The sequence below is a fragment of the Anopheles merus genome, chromosome X, assembly GCF_017562075.2.
Source record: "Anopheles merus strain MAF chromosome X, AmerM5.1, whole genome shotgun sequence".
Classification (NCBI taxonomy): Eukaryota; Metazoa; Arthropoda; class Insecta; order Diptera; family Culicidae; genus Anopheles; species Anopheles merus.
The window spans coordinates 17,753,818-17,779,638 of record NC_054081.1 but is presented as its reverse complement, the minus strand read 5'-3'; the positions used below and the strand labels follow the sequence as shown (position 1 = coordinate 17,779,638).

General features: G+C 48.8%; 5 protein-coding genes across 7 annotated transcripts; 3 read left to right on the top strand and 2 right to left on the bottom strand.

Moving 5' to 3' along the window:
- The first annotated feature begins 612 nt into the window (after positions 1-612).
- On the top strand, positions 613-1,779 carry LOC121594838 (glutathione S-transferase 1-1). The gene is made up of 2 exons (XM_041918553.1): positions 613-987; positions 1,092-1,779. The coding sequence occupies exons 1-2, from the start codon at positions 853-855 to the stop codon at positions 1,656-1,658; spliced, it is 702 nt and encodes a 233-aa protein (XP_041774487.1). The 5' UTR covers positions 613-852; the 3' UTR covers positions 1,659-1,779.
- On the bottom strand, positions 1,719-3,172 carry LOC121594834. The gene is made up of 3 exons (XM_041918541.1): positions 2,889-3,172; positions 2,176-2,823; positions 1,719-2,099 (listed from the first exon to the last, which is right to left on the bottom strand). Exons 2-3 carry the CDS (start codon positions 2,792-2,794, stop codon positions 1,804-1,806), a joined length of 915 nt encoding a protein of 304 aa, XP_041774475.1. The 5' UTR covers positions 2,795-2,823; positions 2,889-3,172; the 3' UTR covers positions 1,719-1,803.
- A 3,129-nt stretch (positions 3,173-6,301) lies between these two features.
- On the top strand, positions 6,302-8,494 carry LOC121598242 (fatty acid hydroxylase domain-containing protein 2-like). The gene is made up of 3 exons (XM_041924804.1): positions 6,302-6,482; positions 6,572-7,202; positions 7,291-8,494. The coding sequence occupies exons 1-3, from the start codon at positions 6,383-6,385 to the stop codon at positions 7,430-7,432; spliced, it is 873 nt and encodes a 290-aa protein (XP_041780738.1). The 5' UTR covers positions 6,302-6,382; the 3' UTR covers positions 7,433-8,494.
- Positions 8,495-9,723: 1,229 nt separating this feature from the next.
- On the top strand, positions 9,724-21,846 carry LOC121594550 (diacylglycerol lipase-alpha). 2 transcript variants are annotated; one of them, XM_041918064.1, is made up of 11 exons: positions 9,724-11,489; positions 12,625-12,719; positions 12,803-12,909; positions 12,991-13,595; positions 13,696-13,794; positions 13,866-14,066; positions 14,162-14,580; positions 14,991-15,365; positions 15,446-15,578; positions 18,834-18,941; positions 19,035-21,846. In XM_041918064.1, exons 2-11 carry the CDS (start codon positions 12,625-12,627, stop codon positions 20,724-20,726), a joined length of 3,834 nt encoding a protein of 1,277 aa, XP_041773998.1. In that variant the 5' UTR covers positions 9,724-11,489; the 3' UTR covers positions 20,727-21,846. The 2 variants fall into 2 exon arrangements, with proteins under 2 accessions (XP_041773998.1, XP_041773913.1); XM_041917979.1 differs by having other exon boundaries at positions 18,834-21,846.
- On the bottom strand, positions 15,574-25,439 carry LOC121594653. 2 transcript variants are annotated; one of them, XM_041918190.1, is made up of 3 exons: positions 25,354-25,439; positions 25,157-25,283; positions 15,574-16,729 (listed from the first exon to the last, which is right to left on the bottom strand). In XM_041918190.1, exon 3 carries the CDS (start codon positions 16,727-16,729, stop codon positions 15,677-15,679), a length of 1,053 nt encoding a protein of 350 aa, XP_041774124.1. In that variant the 5' UTR covers positions 25,157-25,283; positions 25,354-25,439; the 3' UTR covers positions 15,574-15,676. The 2 variants fall into 2 exon arrangements, with proteins under 2 accessions (XP_041774124.1, XP_041774219.1); XM_041918285.1 differs by having other exon boundaries at positions 25,157-25,280; positions 25,354-25,397.
- Between the last annotated feature and the right edge of the window lie 382 nt (positions 25,440-25,821).

Here is a 25,821-nt window from a genome sequence, read left to right as displayed (position 1 = left end):
AAAATCACCTGAGAAATGAGTGGAAAAAGGAATGAAACTTAATGGATGGCATTAAAATGCTTTCAATGTGTTTTACAAAAAAAGAGCTTAAAACCTCCGTTTAAAAGGCAAGTTGTCAAAATTAAAAAAAAAATATTTAAAAATAGTAATCGAGATTTAAAAAATCCCATTTCTTCACTAAAGTAAATAAAGCTAATGTCCGTACCTTTGTACCAAATTTTAAATTTTAAAAGTTTCAATCCAACAAAAGTTATTGAAGTTTTGGTTCGAAAAATAATAACTTCCCATATCAAATGTATAGGATACCCTGGTATGCCGGTCGCAGAGATGAAGGTGTAAATTTGGTCATTGAGACAACGGTTAATATGCATTTTGTTCGATAAATACGATGGCCCAACAGTGATCGATTGCTTTCAGTCACCCATTTCCTGTCGAGTGGTACCTTAAATCCTTACCTGAAATAGAATCGCGAAGCCATTGAGCAAAGCGCTCTCGTGAATATAGTACGCGTAATGTTGAATATTCAAATCAGCAGCCCTGCAGCTTAGCTGCACCTTACGCATACTGCGAAAATAATTACACAGGCAAACCAGCTCACTAACACAAGGCTAATCGGTGTCGTTAAAAATACATTCCCACTACACCGAGCACCGCGCGTTACTTTCACTACCGTTCTGGAAGCGAGTTTCAGCTCCGAACCGGTTCTGCCTACATCACTTGCCGTCCCGTCCTATATTGCATACCTTCAGTTCGCTTCCGCCCAAGCGAGCTGCCCATTTTCGCACCGAAAGTCGAACAGTTTGGTCGAGTGTTTGCATTATATCCCGGTAGCAAGACAACATAGTGGTCCAAATGAAGCTGTACGCTGTTTCCGATGGCCCACCGTCCCTGGCCGTCCGTATGGCCCTGGAAGCGCTCAACATACCGTACGAGCACGTCAGCGTCGATTACGGCAAGGCGGAACATCTTACCGAGGAGTACGAGAAGGTACGGCGAGATTAAAAATGGCTTCCGACGATCCCAACAAACGATTCAAACGTTATTTCTTCTTTTCTCGTACTCACCTACCCCAAACCCCATCATTGTTACAGATGAATCCGCAAAAGGAAATTCCCGTGCTGGACGATGACGGGTTCTTCCTGAGCGAAAGCAATGCCATCCTGCAGTACCTGTGCGAAAAGTACGCACCGACCAGCGACCTCTACCCGAACGACCCGAAGGACCGCGCGCTCGTGAACCATCGTCTGTGCTTTAACCTGGCCTTTCTCTATCCGCAAATATCCGCCTACGTCATGGCGCCGATCTTCTTCGACTACGAGCGTACGGCGATCGGGCTGAAGAAGCTGCACCTCGCCCTGGCTGCCTTCGAAACGTATCTGCAGCGCACCGGGACCAGGTACGCGGCGGGCAGCGGGCTGACGATTGCCGACTTTCCGCTCGTCACCTCCGTGATGTGCCTGGAGGCGATCGGGTTCGGGCTGGGCGAACGTTACCCGAAGGTGCAGGCGTGGTACGACGGGTTCAAGCAGGCCCACCCGTCGCTGTGGGCGATTGCGGCCAAGGGCATGGAGGAGATTGCCGAGTTCGAGAAGAACCCCCCGGACCTGACCGGCATGGTGCACCCGATCCATCCGATCCGGAAGCCGGCAGCGAAATAACAACAACAAAAAGAAGAAGCTTTCTCGCGTCATGCTTGATAAGAACATGGGTGAACTGTGTGGGGTGAATATGCATTTTTTATCAATATTTGTTTTCCAATAAACAACTATCACACACACACACACATGCGCGCACGAACACACTTCATTCCTGGTGCTGTTTGCCGGTTAATCGCGGCCCGTTCGGGGTGGTGATGGGACCTTCCTTCGTGATACGGGCGGGCGGCGGTGGTAGCTCATACTCCTCGTTCAGCTTCTTCGCGAGGAAGTAAATTTCGGCCAGCGCGATGATGAGCGCAATGATGATGCCCAGCAGCAGGCGGAAACCAAAATCTAGCTGCCCGATGAGCAGCTCGATCCCGATGAAGCCAAACGCGAACCCGGCCGCAACGGAAAATAGAAATTGGGCGACCGCTATCAGGTGCCGGTTGATTTGTTTCACTAGAAAGAGCGAGAAAAATAATAATAATAATAAATGCTCAGTGCGTTCAACCGCAGGCAGACCGGCGGCACTCACTCTGATAGCTTATCGTTTCCTCCGGCATGTGCTTGCGGATGCTGTCCACGTTCTTCGTCATCCGGTGATACTCCCGGTCCTCCTGCTCCTTGCGCAGCCGCTGGCAGCGTGCCTCCAGCTCGGGGTTGCGCTCGCAGATCGGATTTTCGGGCAGCTTCAGCCGGCACCCGGCCAGCAGCGCGTGCAGGTACGGTACGGTCGGGTCGGTTTGGCGCAGATCGCGCAGCGCCCCGTACAACCACTTCAGATCGGCTAGGTTCAGCGTGATGTCGCCCTTGTTCGGCTGCACCGTTTCGTCGTCTTCCGCTGGCAGCAGGTCGACCGTACCGAATTCGGGCCCTTGTCCCTTCAGTGACGCCGCCACCATGTGACCGATGATGGTTCGCTCCTGCTCGGTAAAATCAATACTCGCCCCCGTTTGCGCTTCACTGCCCGGTTTGTTGGCTGTTTTTGTGGCCCGCTTGCCAGGATTGAATGTAGTGTGGATGTCCCGCACGGCGGCGGGGGTTGATGGCGATGCCACCGACAGTTTGGTGCCGATGAACTTGCGCAATTCCTTCGTCGGTATGATCCGGACCGTGGGATCCACAATCGGCAGCCGGTTCAGTGTGTCACTCATGTTTGTTCCTTTTTTTCTGTGTTATTGCTCTAAAAGTGAGTATTTATTATAACGGGGTTGCTTTCGGGGTTTGCCAGTGAAATACTCAACACACCTTACAGTAACTGTGCTCACTAGTAGCAGGGCTCATGTGACCAATCGCGGGGCGTTCGTAGGGCAGATGTTTCATCAGCCAAAACAAAAATTATCGAATAAAACATGAATCACAACACCCATGCGCTGACTGGGTAAAGAAGGAGCAACCACGTGTGATACAGAAATACACTTCAAAATTATTAAACTACTGTTTGGTTACTCATTTTCTAACTCTGATTTCTATTTGGTGTGCACAAATTGATGTTCCGATTATTTGTATGGCAAACAGGAGAGGGAGAAAAAAACACAACAAAAAGCTGACAGCTTCGGATGGGAAATGACAGTGGTTGTCATTTGATTGGGATTTAAAAATTTGAAACAGTCGTTGCATAGCTTGCCGCACTTAGAAGATAATCAGCCGTACCGGTGAACTCGTTTGTCGAAAAACATTTGTCGCTCATGAGTGGACAAGGTTGTACCAGTAGGTTGAGCAGTACAAAATCTAGAAGTGTTGGGAGATTCAGGATTCGGAAGATTCGAAGATTCAATCCCTAGAAAAATTCGATCGGATCGGATCCCGTTTGTAGATTGGGATTCGTTTGCGATTCGATAGGGATTCGATTGGGATTCTGATTGGGATCAGAATTTTAATTGGGATTGGGATTGCGAATGGGATTGCGATTTGATTGGGATTCGGATAGTATCTATAATTTCGGAAGTCGAATCACGCAGTTTTCAGTCAAAGTGGAGCAAATGTTCGTGTAATGTTGCATTTAATGAAAAGTTATAGTCACTAAATAAATAATTTGATTTGATATTGAATAAAGGTCCGCGTATCTCGGGGACCTGTACTAATTATGAGGACTGAAATGTTAAATAATTAGGAGTAAAACAGAATGACCTCTTGTTTCAGCTTTAAATAAACCCTCCCCCCCCCCCGCTGCAAACTATAATAAAACGCTATAGCACATTGGGATTGGGATTCAAAGATTCGAATCGCTTCTGAGATTCATTTTTCCCATCACTAAAACCTAGACGGTTTCCAATTTTTGATCTAGAGGGCTATGAAATGAGTGAAAATGAGAGTTGCGGGAGTTCCCAGGAACGAACGAGCGCACCGGTACGGATGATTGAAGAATGATTTCTTCGAATAGATAGGATCGATTTTTTTTAAATAACTGAACTAGTGATCAGTCGTCAACTCGTACGACTTAACAACATGCCCGTCATGGGTTCAAGTCCCGAATAGACCGTGCCCCCATACGTAGGACTGACTATCCTGCTATGGTAACAATAAGTCACTGAAAGCCAAGCTCACTTCACTAAGTGGGTACAGGCAGGCCTTGACCTACAGCGGTTGTTGTGCCAAAGAAGAAGAAGAAGAACTAGTGATGGGTTTAGTTGATAAAAATCCGGAATCGACTCCAGAAGGTAGGTCCATCTAATATTATCCGTAGTCGTTAAAAATCGTCTGGAGCCGTCCGGAATCGCTGAAGTCGGAGTCGTCCTTTGTACGAAGAATCCGCGGCAAGTAACAAAAAAAAAAAACACACACACACACACACACAACGAAATGAAATCCCTGATCACAAGACTATTGCATCGATCGACTCCGATCGACTCCGGACGACTCCGACTCCGGGCGGAACTATTGGTTCCCATTTTAGCAGAGTCGGAATCGCACTAACAATAATCGGAATCGGATCGGATTCGTGGGTGCGCTCCAGAGAGCACATTACTAAACTGAACCTGCGTGTATAAATGGAGAGTGATCTCCGCAACGCAACTATGTGAAATTCGGCACTACAAACTCAGCTGTTCTATACCACACAGTGTCTTTCAGCTGTTTACCATCGTGTTACTTTAAGGACGGTTGGAGTTACTTAAACAGAACATGGTTCAAGAATTTATGCCAGGAAGAAACCATACATCGAAACTACTATATGATGGAGTCTTTGAAGTTTAGGATTTTGGTGCTCATATCCGTGAAAAGAATACAAACTGAGAAAGCCGCTTTGGTGGTCCATTTAATAGATTCCTCGGCTTCTACAAGCCCCGCCTTGATGGCAATGACTTTTGACAATCCATCTTCGTGGAATTGAAATTCTCGGAATCCTGTATAGCAATGATCTTCCAACCTGTGGTCCGCTAAATAATTCATTTTTGAAAAAGAAAAGCTTATTACTGTACATATCGTGCATTATTTTCCCCACAATCAAGATTAAATTTTCAACAGGCATGTTTAGAACAAGATTTAAACATATTTTAATCAAAAAATTGAACTATGTTTAAACATAAGTTTAAGCATACGCCCTCGATGGATGTGGGCCGCGCAAAATGCATTTTCAAAGCCAAGCGGTCCGCGATCCTAAAAAAGTTGGAGAGCACTTCATGTTTTATAGGCCTTCATGAAGGAGAAGGAAAATAATAATAAGAATAATAATAATAAAAATAATAATAATAATAATAAGAAATATATCCATTTGAAAATATGATATTTTACTTCTTTTTTATGCAAAATCCCTATTCGATTGGATGTCGCCATCCCGAGCCAAGTATACCTATCATCTATTTCTTCTGTCGTTTGTTTGTGGGTGTCACGTTTTTTCAAACGCTCAACAAAAACACGACCACAAACTGTCCGTACGGTGTGTGAGAAAGCTGACGGCTGTGGTTGCGATTGGTACAAAACCGATGACTCACAGTGAGTGTGACAATTCGTGTAAAACGAGCATGGCAAAACTCTACTGTTGGTATCTCGCCCTTTGCCCGTCAAACATACCTTTCCTCCTTCCTCCACATCCCATCGATATCTCGGAGCCTAATATAATGAGGTAATAATGTGGCGGGCTAAGCAGCCGATTTGTTTAAATTCCACCAACCAAATCGTATGCACCAGCCAATTTCTCCATCGGCATCTCGGTCGATGTGGCAACTGGAGCGGGCTGTGTTATCTTTATATCTTGCGCTATCTTTGTGTAGTTTTATCTACATTCTGTGTCAGCGGAGCGGTACAAATCCGAAGGTCCCTGGGCCCGCCGGAACTAACCCCTTACAAGACCCCGGGTGAGATTACGCAAGCTAACAACAACTGTGGCTCGATTGGAAGGAACCTGCGTCGCTAGGGCAATGTACCAACAAACTATGTGCTAAAGGCTTTGCTTCTGCCCGCTCTGAACACCTTCCCACCATCCCTACTCCTCAGTAAGGCGGGAAACTTCTAAATCATGCTTCGGGATCGAAATATAGATAAATTTAACCGCACGTTATCTTATCGTAAAGCCGTCCGGCCGGGTAAAGCGGGCGGGTTTGTGTTTCCAATTTTTTTGCGGCATCTTTACCCTACATCGCCGGCGCATCGGTTTTATCCGGAAATTTACCCCCTTCATGCCACACCACCCCCTCCTCCCCCTCCCCTCATCACCTGGTATCGCTCTAACCGAAAATTGGGAAAGAAAAATGGCGCGTTCCGGCACGAACCTGGCGCAGTGTAATATCGACCGCTGAAACGTGATGGCGCTTGTGGCACGCGTGATGGAACCGATCGTTGAAACCCGCGCCCTGATTGGGTCGGCGGTGGAGCAACGGTGGAACGCACTGCTGGACGTCATCGGTACATTTCGCATTTCGCAAGTCACCGGGAGCGCACTAATCGAGCCCAGCGTGCGGTTTCGTTTTGTGCTTTTGCTTTTTATTGCCCAGGTGACGATCCCGATTTTCTCTACACGTGGGGACTGACCGTGTATGTGCACTCGTTTTTCTGGATCGTCGGCGGGCTGTTTGTGCTGATGGATCTGACCAACCGGCCGGTGTTCCTGCGTCGCTACAAGACGCAACCGGGCAAGAATGAGCCGATCGCCTGGCCGGATTTGCTGCGTGTCATGCGGACCATCCTCTTCAATCAAACGGTCGTCGGCATACCGCTGACGCTTGTCGGCTACCACGCAACAATCAAGGGCAGCGTGCCGGACGTCCGCACCCTGCCATCGGTCGACGAGATCGTGCGCGATCTGCTGGTGTGTGTGTTTTTTGCCGAGGTCGGGTTCTACTATGTGCATCGCTTCCTGCACATTAAGCCACTGTACCGGCTGGTGCACAAGAAGCACCACGAATGGACGGCCCCGTTCGCCTGGACCGCGATGTACTGCCATCCGATCGAGCACATCATCAGCAACATGGTGCCGCCAATGATCGGAATACAGCTGATGAAGGCGCACGTCTTCACTACCGCAATTTGGTTCCCGCTCGTCATCTTCAACACGATACGCGACCATTGCGGCTACCATCTGCCATTCTTTCCCAGCTCCGAGTATCATGACTACCATCATGCGAAGTAAGTGCTGCGAGAGTGCTGCTAGAGACAACAAGTTTGTTGACGTGTTTTCTCTTCGTTCTTCTTAATCTTTTTTGCTGTCTTACAGATTCACGGAGTGCTTCGGGACGTTCGGGTACCTAGACTGGCTGCATGGGACGGACACCAAGTTTCGGAAGTCGAAGCAACACCAGCGCCACCGGACACTGTGGGGCATCAAGTCGGCACGGGAGCTGTTCCCGGACAGTTGAGTGTCCCCGCCATCTGGCAAGAACCACAGCCACATACACATACACAGCACAGTCTGCCCTCTACTCTACACCCAAGTGCCTAGCAATGATAAGTATCGAATAAATACGTTTGTAAGCTGACATATCCTGCTGTGAATAGTAACGTATCAATCTCGTTAGAATTACGGAAAAGCAATGGCGAAATAGGAATTTCGCCACAATTCGGTCGGTGTGCCACCCATGCGCCGGGAGGCTCTTATCAATCGCGCATGTTAATTTAAATCAAACCGTTAATCCAACATGGGCTTGCGCTGCTTTTGCCTGCGGAGGCATCGTTGTGCAATAGAGTTTTGCTGCTATCGTTGCGATAGTACCAGATTATTGTGGATTAGAAAACGGAGGGCTTTTATTAGATTCCGATTCTGCCAATATTCCGACCGTTTCCATTGGACCATGGACGTTTAGTGTCAGAGTGAGCCTAGAGAGGCCGTAGAGAATTCTGGTACATTCTTTTGTGTTGACCATCGCCAATCGATTCAACAAGTAATATCACTTTGCGTGATATAATTCCTGCGGTGATGAGCTCCAGGACTATGCTAATGGAAAGTGCCAAGCTTTTCCTTGCTACATGGCAACTGTACAGAGGTAACACGAACAGAGCAGATCCAAATCTCCAAAAGTGGTTAATGTAGGGAGATGCAAAACAAAATCTAGAACAGTGGCCAAAAGTAGAATCTGTGGAGGCGATTTGATCCTGTAAAGGGCATACGGTTGAATTGCACTACCGACGACAGTACCACAAGACTGGCCCGACAATTTGACAGGGGTTTTCTGCAACCGCAGGATTTCTTCAGCATGATTTTCAACAATTATCGAGCTGGATTGAGTTTGAAAGTTCTTTGTGATGTGTTGAAAATCATGTGTAAAAACTCAAATTTCATCATGAAGCAAATACACTATTTGATAGTTGTTGAAAAACATCTTGGAGAATAATTACAGGGTTTCCAAGTCACCTTCGAGTGCAACTATTGTTACTCACCGCTTGCAACATGTTGATCCACATCAATCTGATATTTCATCTCCATCATAATATTTTTTAATTTCTTCAGCATGATTTTCAACACAACTCAAGCTGGGTTGAGTTTGACAGTTCTTTTTTATGTGTTGAAAATCATGTGTTTAAACTGAAATTTTATTTTGAAGCAAATACACCATTTGACAGCTGTTGAAAAACATCTTGGATGAGGGAATAATTTTGTGCACATTCTAAAGTGAAAACCCTGCATGTGCACATTCAAAGTGACAAAGTGACTTGGAAACCCCGGAATTCATCGCTTCCAAAATGTTTTCAACAGTTGTCTAATGGTGCATCTCGCATAATTTGAATAATTATTGTGGTGCAATTAATGTTGAAAACTGTTGAAAAACATTTCGCAAGCAAAGAAAAATGTTGTAGACATTGGAAATTGACTCGGAAGACTCTGTATTCATACAACGGTAAACTTAGTAACGTTTCCAAGTGAGTTTGCATTTGAGAAAACAGTCAGAACGCAGAATGAATTCAAGCTATTGCGACTATTCAAGCAACAACGGCCGCAAACCAAAGGCACAAGTTATAATCCATGCAAAGCAAACAAAGATCCGTTGACAATTCCTTCATTATCCCCATCCGGCTTGCCAGCAGAGTTGGTCCCACTCCCTTGCGCGGAGGGTGAAAACACACGCGCTGCCACCTTCTGCCTGTGGTTAGCGCGCGTCCAATCGTTTCGACAAACCCCCTTCGCGTAACGATCTGCGCTGGGGTGACCGTGGACAATTCGCCGATTTAATACGACTTGTGCCGTACCCTGTTGGACGAACGCCGAATGTGGCACACCGTACGCGTTCGGGTTATCACAAAACGCTCGAACGTCTCGTGCGCGCTCATGCGCCCATGCGCCCGGAAACCTGAACGCACCTTCCCCCGCGGTGCGATGCTCCTCCACCTCCTCTTCACCGGACGATCCCCATTTCTCTGTGCGCTTACCGGCAGCGCTAAGCGGCTGTCGGAATTGAAGTCGGAAAATGAACAGGAAAATGTCAAATCAGCTCTTGGAGCCGGGCGTCCGGAAAAGCCTACGCACCCCTTCCTCCGCTTCTTGTTTGAGGAGGTAGAGAGAGGTAGAGAGAGAGAGAGAGAGAGAGAGAGAGAGAGAGAGAGAGAGAGAGAGAGAGAGAGAGAGAGAGAGAGAGAGAGAGACGTATAGAGAGGGATAAATTATGGTTGCGGTTTTTAATGTTTTTTTTATTAGAATTGTTAGCTAGTTGCTACACACGTTGCTAGGTTCGTTCCTGGGACAAGCTCTTGTTAGAATGCCATTAGAATTCCTTTTTCTATACAATGTTAAGTTATGTAATTATGTTGAATGAACGGAATTATACTACCCTTCAAGTGGATTCACTTCGCGTTGGAGTTTGAAGCGTACAACACAGAGCTCCCTCCCCGAGAAAGAGCGAGCCAGCGAGCGAGCGAGCTTTTTAGATTTGAATTTCAAGTCAATTAACCCGTCGGAAACTCAATTCGAAAATTCAATCACTCCCTCAGCGTTCCCGCGCTTGGTTTTTCATCTTCCTAATCTATCTTCCACCATCTGCCTTCGGAAGTGTTTGTGTGTGTGTGTGTTAGTGTAACCTGAATCCGTCGTGGGCAACGTGTAGGAAAGCAGGGCGCAAGTCATGCGATAAGGAAAAACCATCCCTCCGGTTACCGGCCTCGCGTGGAAAATCTAAAACTCTAGCACATGCCCCCTCTGTGATTTGGTCTGCATTTCCACACACTCACCGACGCTGCTGTGTTTCTAAGTGTGTGTGTGTCTGTATAGCAGTTCAAGACGAAGCAACAGAGCTCGGTGTTCTGATAAGCATTTCGAAGCGAAGAAATGCAGACATACGATAGGGATGAGCGGAACGATAAGGGAAGCCATACCTTCTCTCGTTGAATCCAACTAACACAAAGCGAGAGAGAGAGTGTGAGAGAGTGAGAGGACACGCTCGCCACAGAGGCCACAGAGAAAGTTTGTCCTTCGCGGTTATCCTACACCCCCGCTTACCCCGCCCCGCATCTGGTCTCTTGCTACTCCGTACTCCGGCGCTACGTACGAGACCGCGAGAGTGCAGTTGCGCACTTGTGCTGCCGAGGCGCGCGCACGCGTTTGTGTTGGTGGCGCGTACGACACGCCGTTCGACGGCATTTGTGGCTGAGTGTGTGTGTGTGTGTGTGTGCGAGTGCACTTGTACACGCTCTGGTGGGACGACGGTTTTTCCGAGCCGTGTCGGTCAGTCGACATCCCTACCCGTAAACGAATTGGGCTACACACCGGGTGTGCCTCCGCGTGGACCCACGTTTTGAAAGCGGCTCGGTTTGTCTCCGCGGTCCGCACGAGCCATATAACAAAAAAAAAAAAAAAAACCGCGCACCCCAATATTTCCCCTAATTCAACCCCGCACAAACAGCAACACAAACGCACACGAAAGCGAAAAGAAGCGTGGTGGTGGGTGTCATTAAGATCGAAACGCGTCCTGCATGTAAAAATCTGGCAGCAGCAGACCAACGCACCAGCTAGTCCGTGTGCGGCGTGTGTAAGGCAATTGCCAGCGAAACGGGAGCCGTTGTGAGCGTGCCGGACGAGCAGCGCAGTGTGTAGTGGCCGTACTCCGTCGTGCACAAGCCGCCCCCATTCTACCCACGCTGTGTAGATGGTTGTTGGTGGCTCCCCAGCACCGGGAGCGCAACCTTCCCAGTGACAGTGGCAGGTTGCGAAGAGGCAAGGTCCGGCACCCGCAGAGGACGACCACGGCGACGACGACGACGGAGACGGAGGCGACGACGACCACTAGACCGCCACGAGCCGACAGTGGCAGCGCGGGAGAAGCAATGGTGCCGCCGCAGGCCAACGCCAAGTGGTCGTAATACTCCTGCCCACGCTGCTCCGCCCGCACCACCACCCACCAATCAACTCTCCATCCAGCACACCGCCACCTCTGTGTCCAGCACCGCTATCAGCACCCTCTATCAACCCGTACCGTCCCGTACTGCGCGGTAAGTAATGGCGGCGGTGATCTCGTCCCCCCCATCCCGTGTGTAAGCGTCCGTATCCCTTCGCTAGGAATCGTGCCAGGGAATGTGATACCAACATCTGGTATCTTTATTCCAAGACGCCAGACCCTAGTGGTATCGTCCACGGCTCAATCTGCTGGTGGAAGGGCAACTCCAATAAATGTTGTGCTCTTGCTTAGTACCTTAGTTTGATGGTGCGGATGGCTCAGGTCGTCTTGGAGCTAGTGCCTCAAGCCGTCTCTCAATGCTCCTGAACACCCACCTGCTAGTCGCGCGCCCCCTAAAAAAAAGGAGCATTCCTGCTCTTAAGGACTTTGCGACAATAAACCAACCACGCTGTTTACTACCTCCATCGCCCGAGGAATTAAAGTGGACGAAGAGTGTAGGAAAAAGGAAGAAAAAGAAGCAGCCATCTTCATTCACACTTCCACAGAAGCGTATGAGATAAATGTCGCCGGGTTGAGGCGATGGTTTTGAAAGGTTTTTTTAGTTGTTGTTGTTGTTCTGTGTGATCCCAAACGCCATTAAACGGTTTAATGTTCATGTGCATGGTTTGCAACGCTGGAACACTCAGTAATGGCGTCTAATGGCGTTTGCCGGGGGTGTGTATATATGGTCCACAAAAAAAAAGAACCTGCAGTACTATATACACACACACAATTACTCAACGGGCGACGTAACGCGCCAAAAGCAATGATGTCATGTTTTACAATGCCCCATAAACCTTTTGCCTTTGCCAGGCTGAGGTTTGCGTCCTAGGTGTAGGGTAGGGGGGAGGGGTGGAGGGGCGCTTTTTTGTTGTTCTTGCTGAACGGTAAACTAGAGCACACAGGGACAATCAATCCGCCAGCCCAACCGAAGGACGATCGATGCCAGAAAGACGACCCATCGTCGCCAGCGCCATTTCTCAATGTCAAGTCAATGTTGCGTGCAGTGAGGGACCCGCTGATTTTGGAAACAAACTCACCGTAATACACGTTTTGGGGAGTCGTCTTATTTCTGCTAACGATAAACTTATTAAATTCCACTAACTTATACCTAATATCAACGACATAACCCGCTTTCGTTAACACTTCTCTCGTGATTTTTGCCATTCTTTGTTTTTGCGCTTTCGTAGATGCCCGGCATAGTAGTGTTTCAGCGACGATGGTCCGTCGGCTCGGACGATCTCGTAGTTCCCGGTCTGTTCCTGCTTGTCATCCATTTCATATGGTAAGTGTCCCGCGGCATCTAGCCCACCTGCTGCCCCCAGCATTGGCGCCGCTCATCATCGCAACTATCACACCCTTTCCCAGGCTCGTCGTGTTGATGGTGATGACGCTAACGTTTCACTTCGATCGAGCGGAGTATTGCATACTACAGCTATGGTACTTCCAGATCGGGTACATGATACTGCTGGCAGGTAGGTGAAGCGTTAGACCATTCCAGTTCGTGGGCGTTTTTGTTGCTGTTGTTGCTCATCCTGCATACTTCCTTCCCCCAGTGTGCATGTGCCTGGAGCTGTCCATCTGCGTAGTGTCGATGCGGGGCAGCATCCTCGACACCGAGCCGAGAGCGTCGATGCAGTACCTGCTGTACGCCCGCGTCCTGCTGATGCTGGTCGATCTCGGGCTGCTGACGGCCGGCATCATCTGGCTGCGCGATAACTACGCGACCTGCCCGGCCGAGGAACCGAAGGAGGTGGTGCTGGCCGCGATCGCCTGCAATCTGTTCGTGATACTGAGCATGTTCACAACCGTCTGGTGCACCTTCGATCCGGCCGGCCGGTCGTGGGTGAAGATGAAGAAGTACCAGCGGTCGATGCGCGAGTCCGAGTCGCGGTTCAACTACAAGCGGAGCGGCAGCCGGAGCCGCAACTGGCGCCAGCGCAAGGTGATCCGAGCGTACCAGGACAGCTGGGACCATCGGTGCCGGCTGCTGTTCTGCTGCATGGGCAACAGTGACCGCAGCCGCAACTCGTTCACCGACATTGCCCGCCTGTTGAGCGATTTTTTTCGCGACCTCGACGTGGTACCCTCGGACGTGGTGGCCGGCCTGGTGCTGCTGCGCAAGTTTCAAAAGCTGGAGCGGGAAGTTATCGTGCGACAGGTAAGGGGGCGGTAGGGAGGATCGTCCGGCTGTTCGATGGGAGACACGGGAGGCAGGGGGACGAAACATTGCTAACGAACCCGTTCTCACCTTCTCACAGCAAAAGAACGGAACGCACAAGTTTCTATCGGGAGTCCCCATTACCGCTAGTACCCAGTTCCTGGCCCTCAACGACCCGGTAGACTACGATCACTTCCAGGTAAGCGATGTCGGCGCCGTGTCCTATCAGGATCGATTTACATAATCGGAACTATCTCCCCGTTTGGGCAGGCGGTCATTCGGTACATGTACTTTGCGCAAGGTGCGTACGGTTGGCCCATGTATCTGATGAGCCACTCGAGCACCGGCGTATGTCAATTGGCGTCCGAGCTACGGTACTGCTTTTGCAGGCGAATGCAGGTCGACGTGGTGGACGATAACTGCTGCTTCTGCAACTACGCGGCGTTGAAAAAGATGCTGGAGCTGGGTGAGGTACTGTGGCACCAGCTTAAAGATCCGTCGGACTCCCCTGTGCAGAAGTAATTCTTACTCTACCGTATCTACCTGCTTCCCCGTCTTCCCAATAGGTTGAGGTGATCTACGCTACATATCACGTCGATATCGCCGAGACGCCGTTCTTCGTTGCGATCGATTACAACTACAACAAGATCGTCATCAGCATCCGCGGTACGCTCAGCATGAAGGACGTGCTCACCGATCTGAATGCCGAGGGTGAGCCACTGCCGCTGAACCCGCCGCGGGAGGATTGGCTCGGGCACAAGGGTATGGTGCAGGCCGCGATCTACATCAAGCAGAAGCTGGAGGAGGAGAATCTCATCCAACGGGCCCTCAAGCACAATCCGGCCCGGGGAACGCAAGGTTTCGGTCTGATACTGGTGGGCCATTCGCTCGGTGCCGGTACGGCGGCCATACTGGCGATACTGATGAAGCAGGAGTACGAGGTACTGCATTGCTACAGCTACTCGCCGCCAGGGGGATTGTTAAGGTAGGTCGCCGTTAAGGCCGGGGTACATTGCCCGTACTCGCTAGTGTATTTTTTATTTTCACTAGCGCATCTGGCGGCAACCAGCACAAGCTAGTGGTCGGTATAATTTATGTGTTAACATTGTTCATACTTGGTGTCTCATCAATTTTTGACCAGACTCTCTGTCGTTTGAAATGTTGATCAACGTCCATAAATTGCTACAAATCAGGCCGTCGAGCGTTCGATCTGTCGTCACTGTTTGACAGATAAATTATACCAGCCTCTAGCTTCCACCAGCCGCCGCTAGGTGGCGTACGCGTTTTCAAAAATTACATTAGCGAGTACGATCAATGCACCCCGGCCTTTAGACGCCGTTGGAGCGAGGTGCTAATCATTTCGAATTGAAATTTGGCCTACTCCTGCCTGTTTAGCATGCCTGCGGTAGAGTACAGCAAGTCGTTCATCACCTCCGTGGTGGTGGGCAAGGATGTGGTACCGCGCATCGGGCTCTACCAGATGGAGGCGCTTCGGGCGGACCTGATCAATGCGATCCAGCGCAGCATCGACCCGAAGTGGAAAACGATTGCCTGCTCGGTGATTTGCTGCTGCTGCGGGCCGGAACCGACCTCCGTGATGATGATGTCGACGAAGGACTCGAACGTGCAGCGCTACAAGCAGGACCGCAACAGTGCCCGCCAGAGCACGGTACACCCGAACGACAACTCGATTGCACTCACGCTGCACCATCCGCTTTATCCGCCGGGTCGCATCATACATATCGTTCGACACCATCCAGCCCAGGAAGAGTAAGTGCACGCTGCGACTGTTACCTCTGGCCGGCGCCGCAATGCTCGCTAATCCACTGCTTATACTTATTCCGTGCTAGGCAAATGTTGAAAAAGCGTGACCCAGTGTACCAAGCGATTTGGGCCGACAATAAGGATTTCGACGAGGTGCTCATCTCCCCGGTGATGATACAGGACCACATGCCCGACACCGTACTGGCAGCACTAGAGAAGGTACGGTTCGTGTGTACTTACGCGCTAATAGTTTGTAGTTGGGAATGTATTTTAACACAGCTCAGGTAGTGGGCGCGAGGCATGGTGCCTTCGCGGTTTTAGGGTTGTAGAGTGTTCGGCTCCAGCGAGTACAAGCTCAACTTGGCCCGCACCGGCTTGCAGCCATGGCGAGTAGCGTTCATTTGCTTTGCCACCTGCTGGACGATGAACCCGCCGGTACCGTCCAGCTCCATGCCCAGCTTGTCCGCTTCCCGGCGAATGCATTCCTCCAGCTCGCTGCTCCCGATCGGCCTAAACTCGAACAGCCGCGCCTCGGGAATGGACGCCGACAGCAGGGTCGCTTGCCGCAGCTTGCGCGCTGCCTCCGCCTGGAACACAAACACCATCTGCAGCTGCAGATGGTACTGCCTGCTAATTGCACGCAACCGATCGCATATCCTCGTCACGAGCCGCGCCTCGTCCAGGCTGACGTGGTCCATCACCAGCAGGTAGTGGGCACAGTTGCCGTGCGTGAGCGAGGCACGCTGTATCCGGAACAGCGTCGCCTTGAATGCGGCGTAACGCTTCCGTTCGTCGCTGTACTCGCTGCCGGTCACGTGCAGGACGTTCGCCGGGTACGGATAGTGCTTCGCGAGCAGACTGGCCGTCAGGCTTTTGCCCACCCCCGTACCGCCTACGAACAGTGCACAGGTGAGGGGCGTTTTGCCCACCGTCTGAAACCAGTGGCCGAGCTCGGCGGCAAGATGCGGCTGGCCAATCACCGCGCCTTCCACCGCCTGCAGGATCGGTGTGAAGTTGGCGGGCCGCTTCGAGCAAAGGGCGCTCATTTCCTGTGCCAACCGCTCGTGCGCCATGTGGTACTGGTGCTTAAGCTCTTGGTAGAAATGGTTAGAGCCTCCTAGATAGACGCCCAGCGTGCCTATGCCAGCAAGGAGCAGTAGCGTTTTTAAAATTTTCCAAACCATCGAGCCTGAACGTTTGGCAGGCGAGTTGTTGTTGGTGTACCGTCTGCCGTCTTTTTTCGGCTGCACGTTTAACTTCCGTATGCTGCAGGATGATCGCACTCGCGGGACCCGGTTTGCGTCTCTGGATGAGCTGCTCTCGTACTCCGGTACCTCGTCCGTATCCATCGGTTCTGGTTCGGTGTTCATCTGGCGAGAAAACCGAAAAAAGAGCGGGAAAAGGGAACACAATTATATGGTAGTGTAAACGTTTAAAGCAGAAATATCAAACTGGTGACGCGCTAGGTCTTTTAGTGTGGCCCGCGACCGCTCTAGCTACAGCTTTATCTATTTTTCTTTATTTCTTCTACAGCACATGTCAGGCAATGCCGGATATGAAAATATTTTCAACTTTGCAGGTTTTTCAACTAATTGTCAGACTGTTCATCGTCACAAAACCTTAACGATATTTTCCCCTTCCTTATCTGTTTGCATGTATGTACACAAAAAAGGTGAAACCAAAAAATGTTTGTATTGTAGAATAAAAATCAAACATGTGTATTACGCGCAAAACGAGCATTCAATTCCGGTCACTTTGATTTTGTTCAATGGTAGCAAAATTAATAAAAAATATTTTTAATTTCGTTTAAAAAAAATTAGTTTGAAAAATTCGGAAAGCTAGTTGTTGAGCTTCAAACTCACACAATTTTGGAAATTTGGATTTGGAACATTACTTTTTTATACTTAAACAAGCAATAAGGGTACTTGGAGACCAAAAGAACAATTTCTATAAGCAAAAGTATTCTACAAATTAAACAAAATCGCTCATCCAATGGGAATAAAAAACACAAGTACAATACACAATACTTTTTTGCATATTGTTTTAGGAAGGTATCAGGCCGAACCCCTCTTTAGGCATGGTTGCTAGTGCTGTAAAATGTCATAAGCATCACGAGATGTTCACCAACGAAAAAAAAGAACATATCCGTGGTAGCTTGATGCTCATTGCTGATACTCAATGAAAGTGCATCATGACATACCGAACACGACATGCTTGAGTCAAACCAGATACTCTGCCTGATAAGCTGAGCTTAATGCCGCCGCAAGCATAATTATGATTTTTTTCTGGCTGTGAACAGTGCTGCCAAATGTCATTATTTCAGTCATCAACACTCATGACTGAAACGAAGCTTAAGTCAGATCACGTACACAACTGAGATGATCAGAGGTGAGACACAAACAGTTGGTGGATCAATAACATGCTTGGTGACATTTTGTCTGACGTCCAACTCTTGGTAACTCACTCGGACACGATATTTTCTGTCGGTGGTAGTCCCAAGCAGCAAAATGAGCATGGTTTCTCGCTCTGTTTGGTTTGATGGCCTGTCGGGTCAAACAGAGCGCGAAACCATGCTCATTTTATTTCTTGGAACCACTCACTCGCACCGCATATCTCCTATGGCTATCGTGATGATCACCAACACAAAATTTCGCGGTTAAGTGACTGACCAAGAGTTGGTTGCAAAAAATGTCACCAAGGATGTGATGATCGCACTAACTGTTTGAGTCTCACATCTGATCATCACAGTACAGCTCGTGGCGCTGAAATGATTTTGTTTCAGCCTGAATTTGTCATGACTATGTCAGTGACATTTTGCAGAACTGATCACAGTAAAAAAAAGTCATGACAAAGTGACTGACCTAGCGATGGTCGCAAAAATATCACGAAATTTGTATTGGTCACACCAATTGTTTTGAGTACCACCGCTGGGTATTATACAATTGAGTACGTGACGCTGACATAGATTTTGTTTCAGATTTTTTGATGACATTTACTGTGATATTTTGCAGCACTGATCGTTGCAGCTTAGAACCTTGTACTTCTACAAAATGTTTAGAAGTCAGCTGAAATTAGATGTCACCAAAAACACGTGTTACTTTTGATAGGATTTTACAAACGATTTTAAGCTTTTGCTAGCTATTGCCATTATTTGGGTACTTAACCTTGTTAGGTGGCACAAAATTATACCAATTTGAAAATATGGCCTATGTCCAATTGAAAATAGTCTACTACAAAATTCGTTTTGGAAAACGTGATTTAGATTCAATCAAATTATTTTACATTAAAGTTGTTAAACTGTTGTAACGTAACTATTTTCCCAATATCAAATCAAAAGGAACTGCTAACGATAGTAGAATATTATATAAAACTAGGTTGCGGCCCATGATACTATTTTCAGTCGCATTTTGGCCCGCGCGGGCAAATGTGTTTGACATCGCTGGTTGAAAAGCAAATTTTCTTCTCCGCCCGCAGGTCGTCGCGTCAATTGGACCGCAAAAACCGCACCGACAGTTCACTAGCCCACCGCCGGTCGCCCCGGACGTCGGGGCCGGCCCGCTAGCGTTCGGAGCACAGTCAACCGTAAGCCAAACACTTCCACCCACTCTCGCCTCACCTGTCGCACAACATAAGATCTGTCTGGAAACTTCTTTTACCAACATGCAATTGCTACAGCTACACCGGGGCGAGTCGCACCAGCAGCAGCACCAGCAGCAGCCGCATCCGTTCGCCGACCATTCGAAGGCGTCATCGCTAGCTGGTAGCGTGGTGCTCGGGCAGCCGAGCGCCCAGTCCAGCCTGGTCGACGACAGCGGCATCCCGCAGAGCATCTCCGGCCCGAGTGAGGTGACCACTGTGATCCTAGCGGAAGTACAAAGCGCGGCTCCCCCGCTGGCAGCCGTAACATCACCACCACCGTCAGCACTACCCTGCTCCATCTTAGCCACCGCGCGCGTCCCGCCGACCGCCGGCAAAACGCTCAACTTTATCGCCTCGGCGAACCCGACGCGTAACGATATGTACCTCATGTTTCAGCCGGCCCCGGTGGCCGGTGGCCCGGTCCGGGGCGACAGCCTGTCCCTAGGCATAACGCGCCGCAACTCGTACGAGGTGCAGAAGATCGATCTGATCCACGACGACTGGTTCGGGATGGCGCCGCTCGCCAGCCCGGAAAGCCTGTCCGAGCTGTCCAGCATCAGCTCGCGGGCCAGCATGTCCCTGCCGGACAAATGCTTCGAGGGAGGGGCGGCGGGCAACGGCAGTGGCAAGGAGGCGCGCCAGCAGCGGGCGCCCACTGACCCGCTCGCGGCGGAGTCGCAGCTCCACACGCCCAAGGTTCTGCGCCGCACGCCGAAGGTGACCGGCAATCTGTCGACCTGCGCGGAGGACGCTCGCACCGTCTACCAGTATAAGCGGATGGGCAAAATCTTCGTCCTCAATCAACCATCGTCTGATTCGAGCACCACGCTGGACAGCTACGACAACGAGCAAGCGGTAGTGGCGGCATCCGGCTCCACTTCGCTCGAGGAAAACGGGCTGCTGGCGACGATCAGCGAGAAGGATATTGCACCGCTCGTCGCTGCCAGTGGCAGCAGGGCGCCGGCTGCGGTGGACGATCCCAATGGTAACAGCACCGCCCGGTGCATCTCCAGCTGCCCGGCCTGTCCCTGTCGGACGGCCGCGGGCGGAAAATGCTGTCCCAAGTTTAACCACCGCGAGTGTTACAACTACAAGTACACGTCGTTCAACGTCTTCAAGTTTAGCAAGGCGAGCAGCAGCAGCAGCAGCAGTGGTACCACCATTCCGCCCCCACCTGTAGTAGGAAACGAGGACAATAATAATGTTTACCAATCTCCTTCGCTCCATTCCGGGCCGGCGGTGAAGGCTGGCCTGCTCGAGTCACACTTTCCAGTATTCTACGGCAAGGGTGGTGGTGGTGGTAGTGTGGATGAGAGTGCAGCGGCCGGCACGCCTTCCTCCTCCATCTCGCCGCCCGCTACCATTGCGCGATCCATCAAACCGTTGGTTCCGATACGGCTCGGTGGCGTCGTGCACCACGACTCGGTGGTCATGGTGGCGGCGGCGGCGACGGCCAATGCGCACGAGCCACGAAACGAAACCTTCCCGCTGCTGGTCAACCTGGCCGAACATTCGTCCCCGAACGGGGGGTTTGGGCGCAGGAAAAACACCGTACATCCGACCGACCGGCAGCTGATCGCGGTCGATGGGTTCCATCCGCCCGGCGCGGACAGTGCCGATGGGCCGGGTTTGTCCATCGGCTCCCATCATTCCCTTAGCGGCAGCGGCGGCAGCAGCAAGCAGCAGCACCTCGCCCAGCAGGTGCACCAAAGCGAAAGTAACGTCTAATTCCACCCCCTACCCATCCCCCTGTTGTTGAGCCCAAACCCAACGTAGAATGAACGTGACCGCGGGATAAAAGTATGCTTTACTTATGCTATTTTTTAAATCTCAAATCACACTACTAAATCACTTTCCCCAACCGAAATGGACTGTGTTAGTGTCTTGCGGTCATCAGAACAAAAACTTTTTGTTGATTCAGGGGCATAAGAGGAGTTTGTGGTCATGCCGGGTTTTGCTCAGCCTTCAAACAGATGACATTATACCAGCAGACACCAAACGCTGGAATAAATCAATAGAGCTTTGTTAACCATAGCTCTTGAAGTTGAAGCCTAAGACCTATGACCTGTGTTTGGTCTTTTTTCTATGCAGAACTTGAAGAAGTTGAGTTGAAAAATCATCTACTGAGTGCAAAAAAAAGACTGCAGGCAGCTACAATATCAGAAGATGAACAGTCCTGAACCTTGCAAAGGGTATGAAGCGTAAGGCTGTAAAAAAAACAACAACTTTTTGCTTTTAGACTTTTATCCCGACGGCAGGCGTCCCTGTGGGCTGTGGGCGATGATGAATCGCGTCTAGTTCGCTAATTCACTTGACTTCTCCCGTGACAGTGAGTGGAGTGATATTAAGAATTACCTCCAGAGGTTCGGAATAGGAATACGATTTTTTATTCGCGTCTGTTGACTACTGCTCCCTGGCAACCACTACTTTTGCTCAACCAGGACCAAGCGGGACCCGAAGAAGTGTACAGTTGTGCCAAAAGCAAGAGACAGATGGAGAGAAATAGAGATAAAGAGAAGTAATAAGAACAAGCAAACAAAAAAAAAACAAACAACAACAAACAAAAACGAAATCAAACCAGCGCCTGCAGAAGCGCATACCCGCGCCCGCACGTGGTCCCGTGCGCTACGGGATCTTTTGCCAGCGGATTTGCACATTCCCGGACGACTGCAGCGGGGGCAATGTTATTATCATTTCAGGAGCGGCCAGTGTTTGCTGGCATTTTGTTTTGGGTCGAGGAGGTTTTGTTGAAATTACATCCCCGTCAAAAATGATAGTACCTCCAGATTGATTTGGTGTTCACTAAATGCTAGTCAAATAGTAGGGATATATATATATATATATATATATATATATATATATATATATATATATATATATATATAGATATAGATATAAATATAATTTATACATTTAAATTGCAGCGATACTCCGTTGAAGAATCTCGAATTGTGAATGTCAATTTTACTATACACAACACGCGAGTTCGTGCGCGAGGCTTGCCGCGAGCCAACACACGGCAAGGCAAGGGGGAGGAAGGGAAACTTTGCCCAGTCTATAGAGCATTTATAGAATGAGTAGAGTGTGCAGCAAAACTACGTTGGAAACAATGACAGATAGAGCGAGGTGGAGGTGACTAAAGGTAATTAGAATAACGAGAAAAGAATTGTTGTAGCGTAATTGATAAACCAAAACCAAAACAAAAAAAAACAAACACTAAATTCGAATATTAGATGGATGGACAAACGAAAGGGTACTATATTCTAAATTTACGATCTTATTAATCAACTGCAGGATGGCGTAGGCGAGAGCTTACGTGTAAACGCAAGCTCAACAAAAAAAAACTACACTTAAATTAAAACCGGGCAAAATAGCCGAGATATAAATTGAAATTGATATAAAATTCCAATTTAAACCGAAAAAAACGGGAACGCATTTAAACAAACCCTTTAAAGCCAATTTTACTAAAACAAGATATTTCTCTTACTATCTCTCTGCCTCTCTTTCATGGACAAACAAAGATACACAAACAAACCCCCATCCTATTGAATCTAGTAAAAAAATTCTTTACAACGTCCAACAAAAAAAAAACCAAAAAAACAAAAATAGTCCAGCAAGAGCGCGGCTCACGTTTGCAGCCGCGTGTTTCTTTGGTTTAGTGTTGCTGTTTTCTGGGATAGTTCCATAGTTCTCCATTTTCGTCCGCCAAATATAGAAACAAACAAGCCCTAGGGATCGCAAGCAGGCATATTTTTGACAGGTTTTACAAAACACACACACACAAACAGCGAAAATAATCGCAATTGCAACTGCGCGTGTATTCTAAAACTGATTCAGTTCCGAACAAATCGCAAACCCAAGTATAAAAAAAACGTATGCATCTAGCCCGGTGTAGCCTATCGACAATGATATATTGTGTTACTAGAGGATGCGCTAGCAGAACTATTGATATTTTGAATAAAAAACAAACAGAAACGGATTTTATTCAGACTCCCTTATTCTAGAAATGCGGTAGAGACAGCTTAACACTTTCAGTCCGGCGCTAATTTGCATCAACTTGCCGGTACGTCGGCATTAGTGATGGTAAAAGTGAAGCTTTCATCGGAATCGATTCCGGCTGGCTCCAAGGTTTTCCGGAATCGATTCCAGGATTGGCTCCGGGATTGGTTCCGGAATCATAATTGGCTCCGAAATAGAATTGGCTTCAAAACCGTAGTCGGTTTCGAAGCCCTTATGTGAATAGACTTAGGTCGTTTCTGAAACATATTATTTCAAATCATAAACTGATTCTCATTCCGTAACTAATTCCAAATCTGGGATCATTTCTGATTCCGTTACCGGAGCAAAATGCGATTCCCAAGTATCGACCAGGTATCCGATTCCAGCGTCGATTCTGATTCCGGAGCCAACTCCGAAATCGGCACCAAAATCAGCTCCGGTATCTGCTTCGGAATTGTTTCCGAACACGGAATCGGAATCGGGTAGGTCCGATTCCGAGCTGCCACCACCAGTCGGCATCACCAACGCAAGTAGTGATGGGTAAGTTTGCAAAATCCGGAGTCGACTCTGATCCGACTCCGAAAAATTCAGAATCAACTCCGGAAGGTAGGTCCGTGCTGTAATATCCGGAGTCATTCGGAATCGTTCGAAATGGCCCGGAGTCGTCCGAAATCGCCCGGACTCGGAGTCGTTCGGAATCATCCGGAGTCGCCCGGAATCGTCTGGAGTCGCCCGCAGTCGTCCAAAATTGTGTGGAGTCGTTCGGAATCAGAGTTGGTCGGAGTCAACAGGAGCCGTGTGGTTTAATGTGCTTGTGATCAGACATTTCCTTTCGTTGTGTTTTTTTTGTTTTTCTCTTTGCGTATACAGTCTGTTCCCGAATTAACCGGATCTCGACTTACGCGGATTCGGAGATACGCGGTTTTCTAAATTTGACAGATTAAATGTCAAATCAGTACAATTTGCTTCAAGTTCGGTATAAATTGCATTTTTGCTAACAAATTGAAACCGCTTAAAAGCCAGAAATATTAGAATGTTCTGCACGAATCATGACAAATAAATGATAAAGTGTATAAAAGTACTAAATTAAATAAAAAACTGCGAGTAATAAATAGTATTTTAGTCAAAAAACGTGAAATTCGACATATGCGGATATTCGAGTTACGCGCATTCGTCGGGAACGCAGAAACCGCGTAACTCGGGAACAGACTGTACACTTCCTATACAAGCCGACCTCAGCCAACTCCATATGACTCCGGATGACTCCATCTGCAGCAGATTCTGAATGACTCCAGACGACTCCGGACGACTCCCACTCCGGGTGATTCCGAACGACTCCGACTCCGAACGAGTCCGGGCGGATCTAGTGGTTCCATTTTGCCGGAGTCGGAATCGGACTAACAAGGGTTGGAGTCGGATCGGAGTCGCGGGTGCGCTTCATACAGCACATCACTAAACGCAAGCAATCGATTTTGAACCAAACTTGCATGTATCAAAATAGATTTTTTGCTATAATTTCAACTCTTCTCCGTTCATAAATACGCTAGTGTGTGCGATGAGACTTTTGTAAACCGTAAAAAATCTTAGAACGCGATTATACTGTCTGCTCGCTTGTCATGTGTTCTTCTACCGCTGCTATTCATGTAGGTTGTTCCCTACAGTTGTTCCCAATGATTGTTGTTTCCCTGGCAAAAGGCCGGTGGCGGTCCCTTGGGCAGTGCCGGATTAGCCAGCCCGCAAACTAAGCGGCCGCGTGGGGCTCCCAAAAAAGGAACTCTGTCTCCGCTCACGAGTAAGTTTGCTTCTTAATCTTTCTCTGATTTAGAACTCCTGATACAACTTCTCGCTCGACAGAATGGCCTACATTCGTGGGATGCAGATGCACGTGCCTTACTCGATGCTGATGCTCTGCACCAGGGAAAGTTCACGGGCGACTGAACGTGAGCAATCTCACGGGAGTCTTTCAGGTAAGATGATGGACTCTGCTGGCTACTCTTCTATTTGTTGTATCACACCTCACCATGAAACAGCGGTGCTGCACCGTCACAGGCACGGAGTCCCCAGCGACCGGTTGGCCGGAGCACGACGCGTACAGCCCAACAGGGAGAAAAACAATTCGGGGGTTTAAATATATGTGCAATGTGCTGCTGTCTGCTTACCTTTCCGCGTGCTTTTAGTGAGTGAACCGTCGACAAATGGATTACACTTTTTTTGTTTTCTATCAACAAACACGCCAAAGACTTCTGGAGCTACCAACACGATGGCTCTACTTGTTTATCACAGCTACTGCAAGAAGAAACAAGAAAGCGGGAACGCATAAATCTTCAGTTTCTTTTCCAGAATCTTTTCTACCTACGATTCGCACGATGAATACCGGCTCGTGCTGTTTCCTTGCTCTGATTGCCACAGCTGACGGTTAACCGGTGTGTATTTTGATTTTTGGAATTTGACGTTTGAACAAAAGCAAAACGGCACGATGCAAACACGTACACACACACATACACACGTGTGGTCGCGTCTATGGAGCACTGACAGCATTGCCGCGCACACGACTGACAGCATGTGCAGCGCAGGGTGCGTCGACATAAACGAATGCGTGGCCGTCCAAGGATGGGGTCCAGAAAATAGGTGGAACAGATGGTTTGTATTTGTAGTTTTCATAATGGTATGAGCTTAGAAGAATGAATTTATGTGTTTCGGTGCCCAACAATAGTTCAGAACATATTCACTTATACCATTAAGTGACCGTCTGCCCATGTGGCAAGCCATTTCTATACTTTTTCTACAGTATAGTTATCATGTCGTTCGATATATTATACCCACT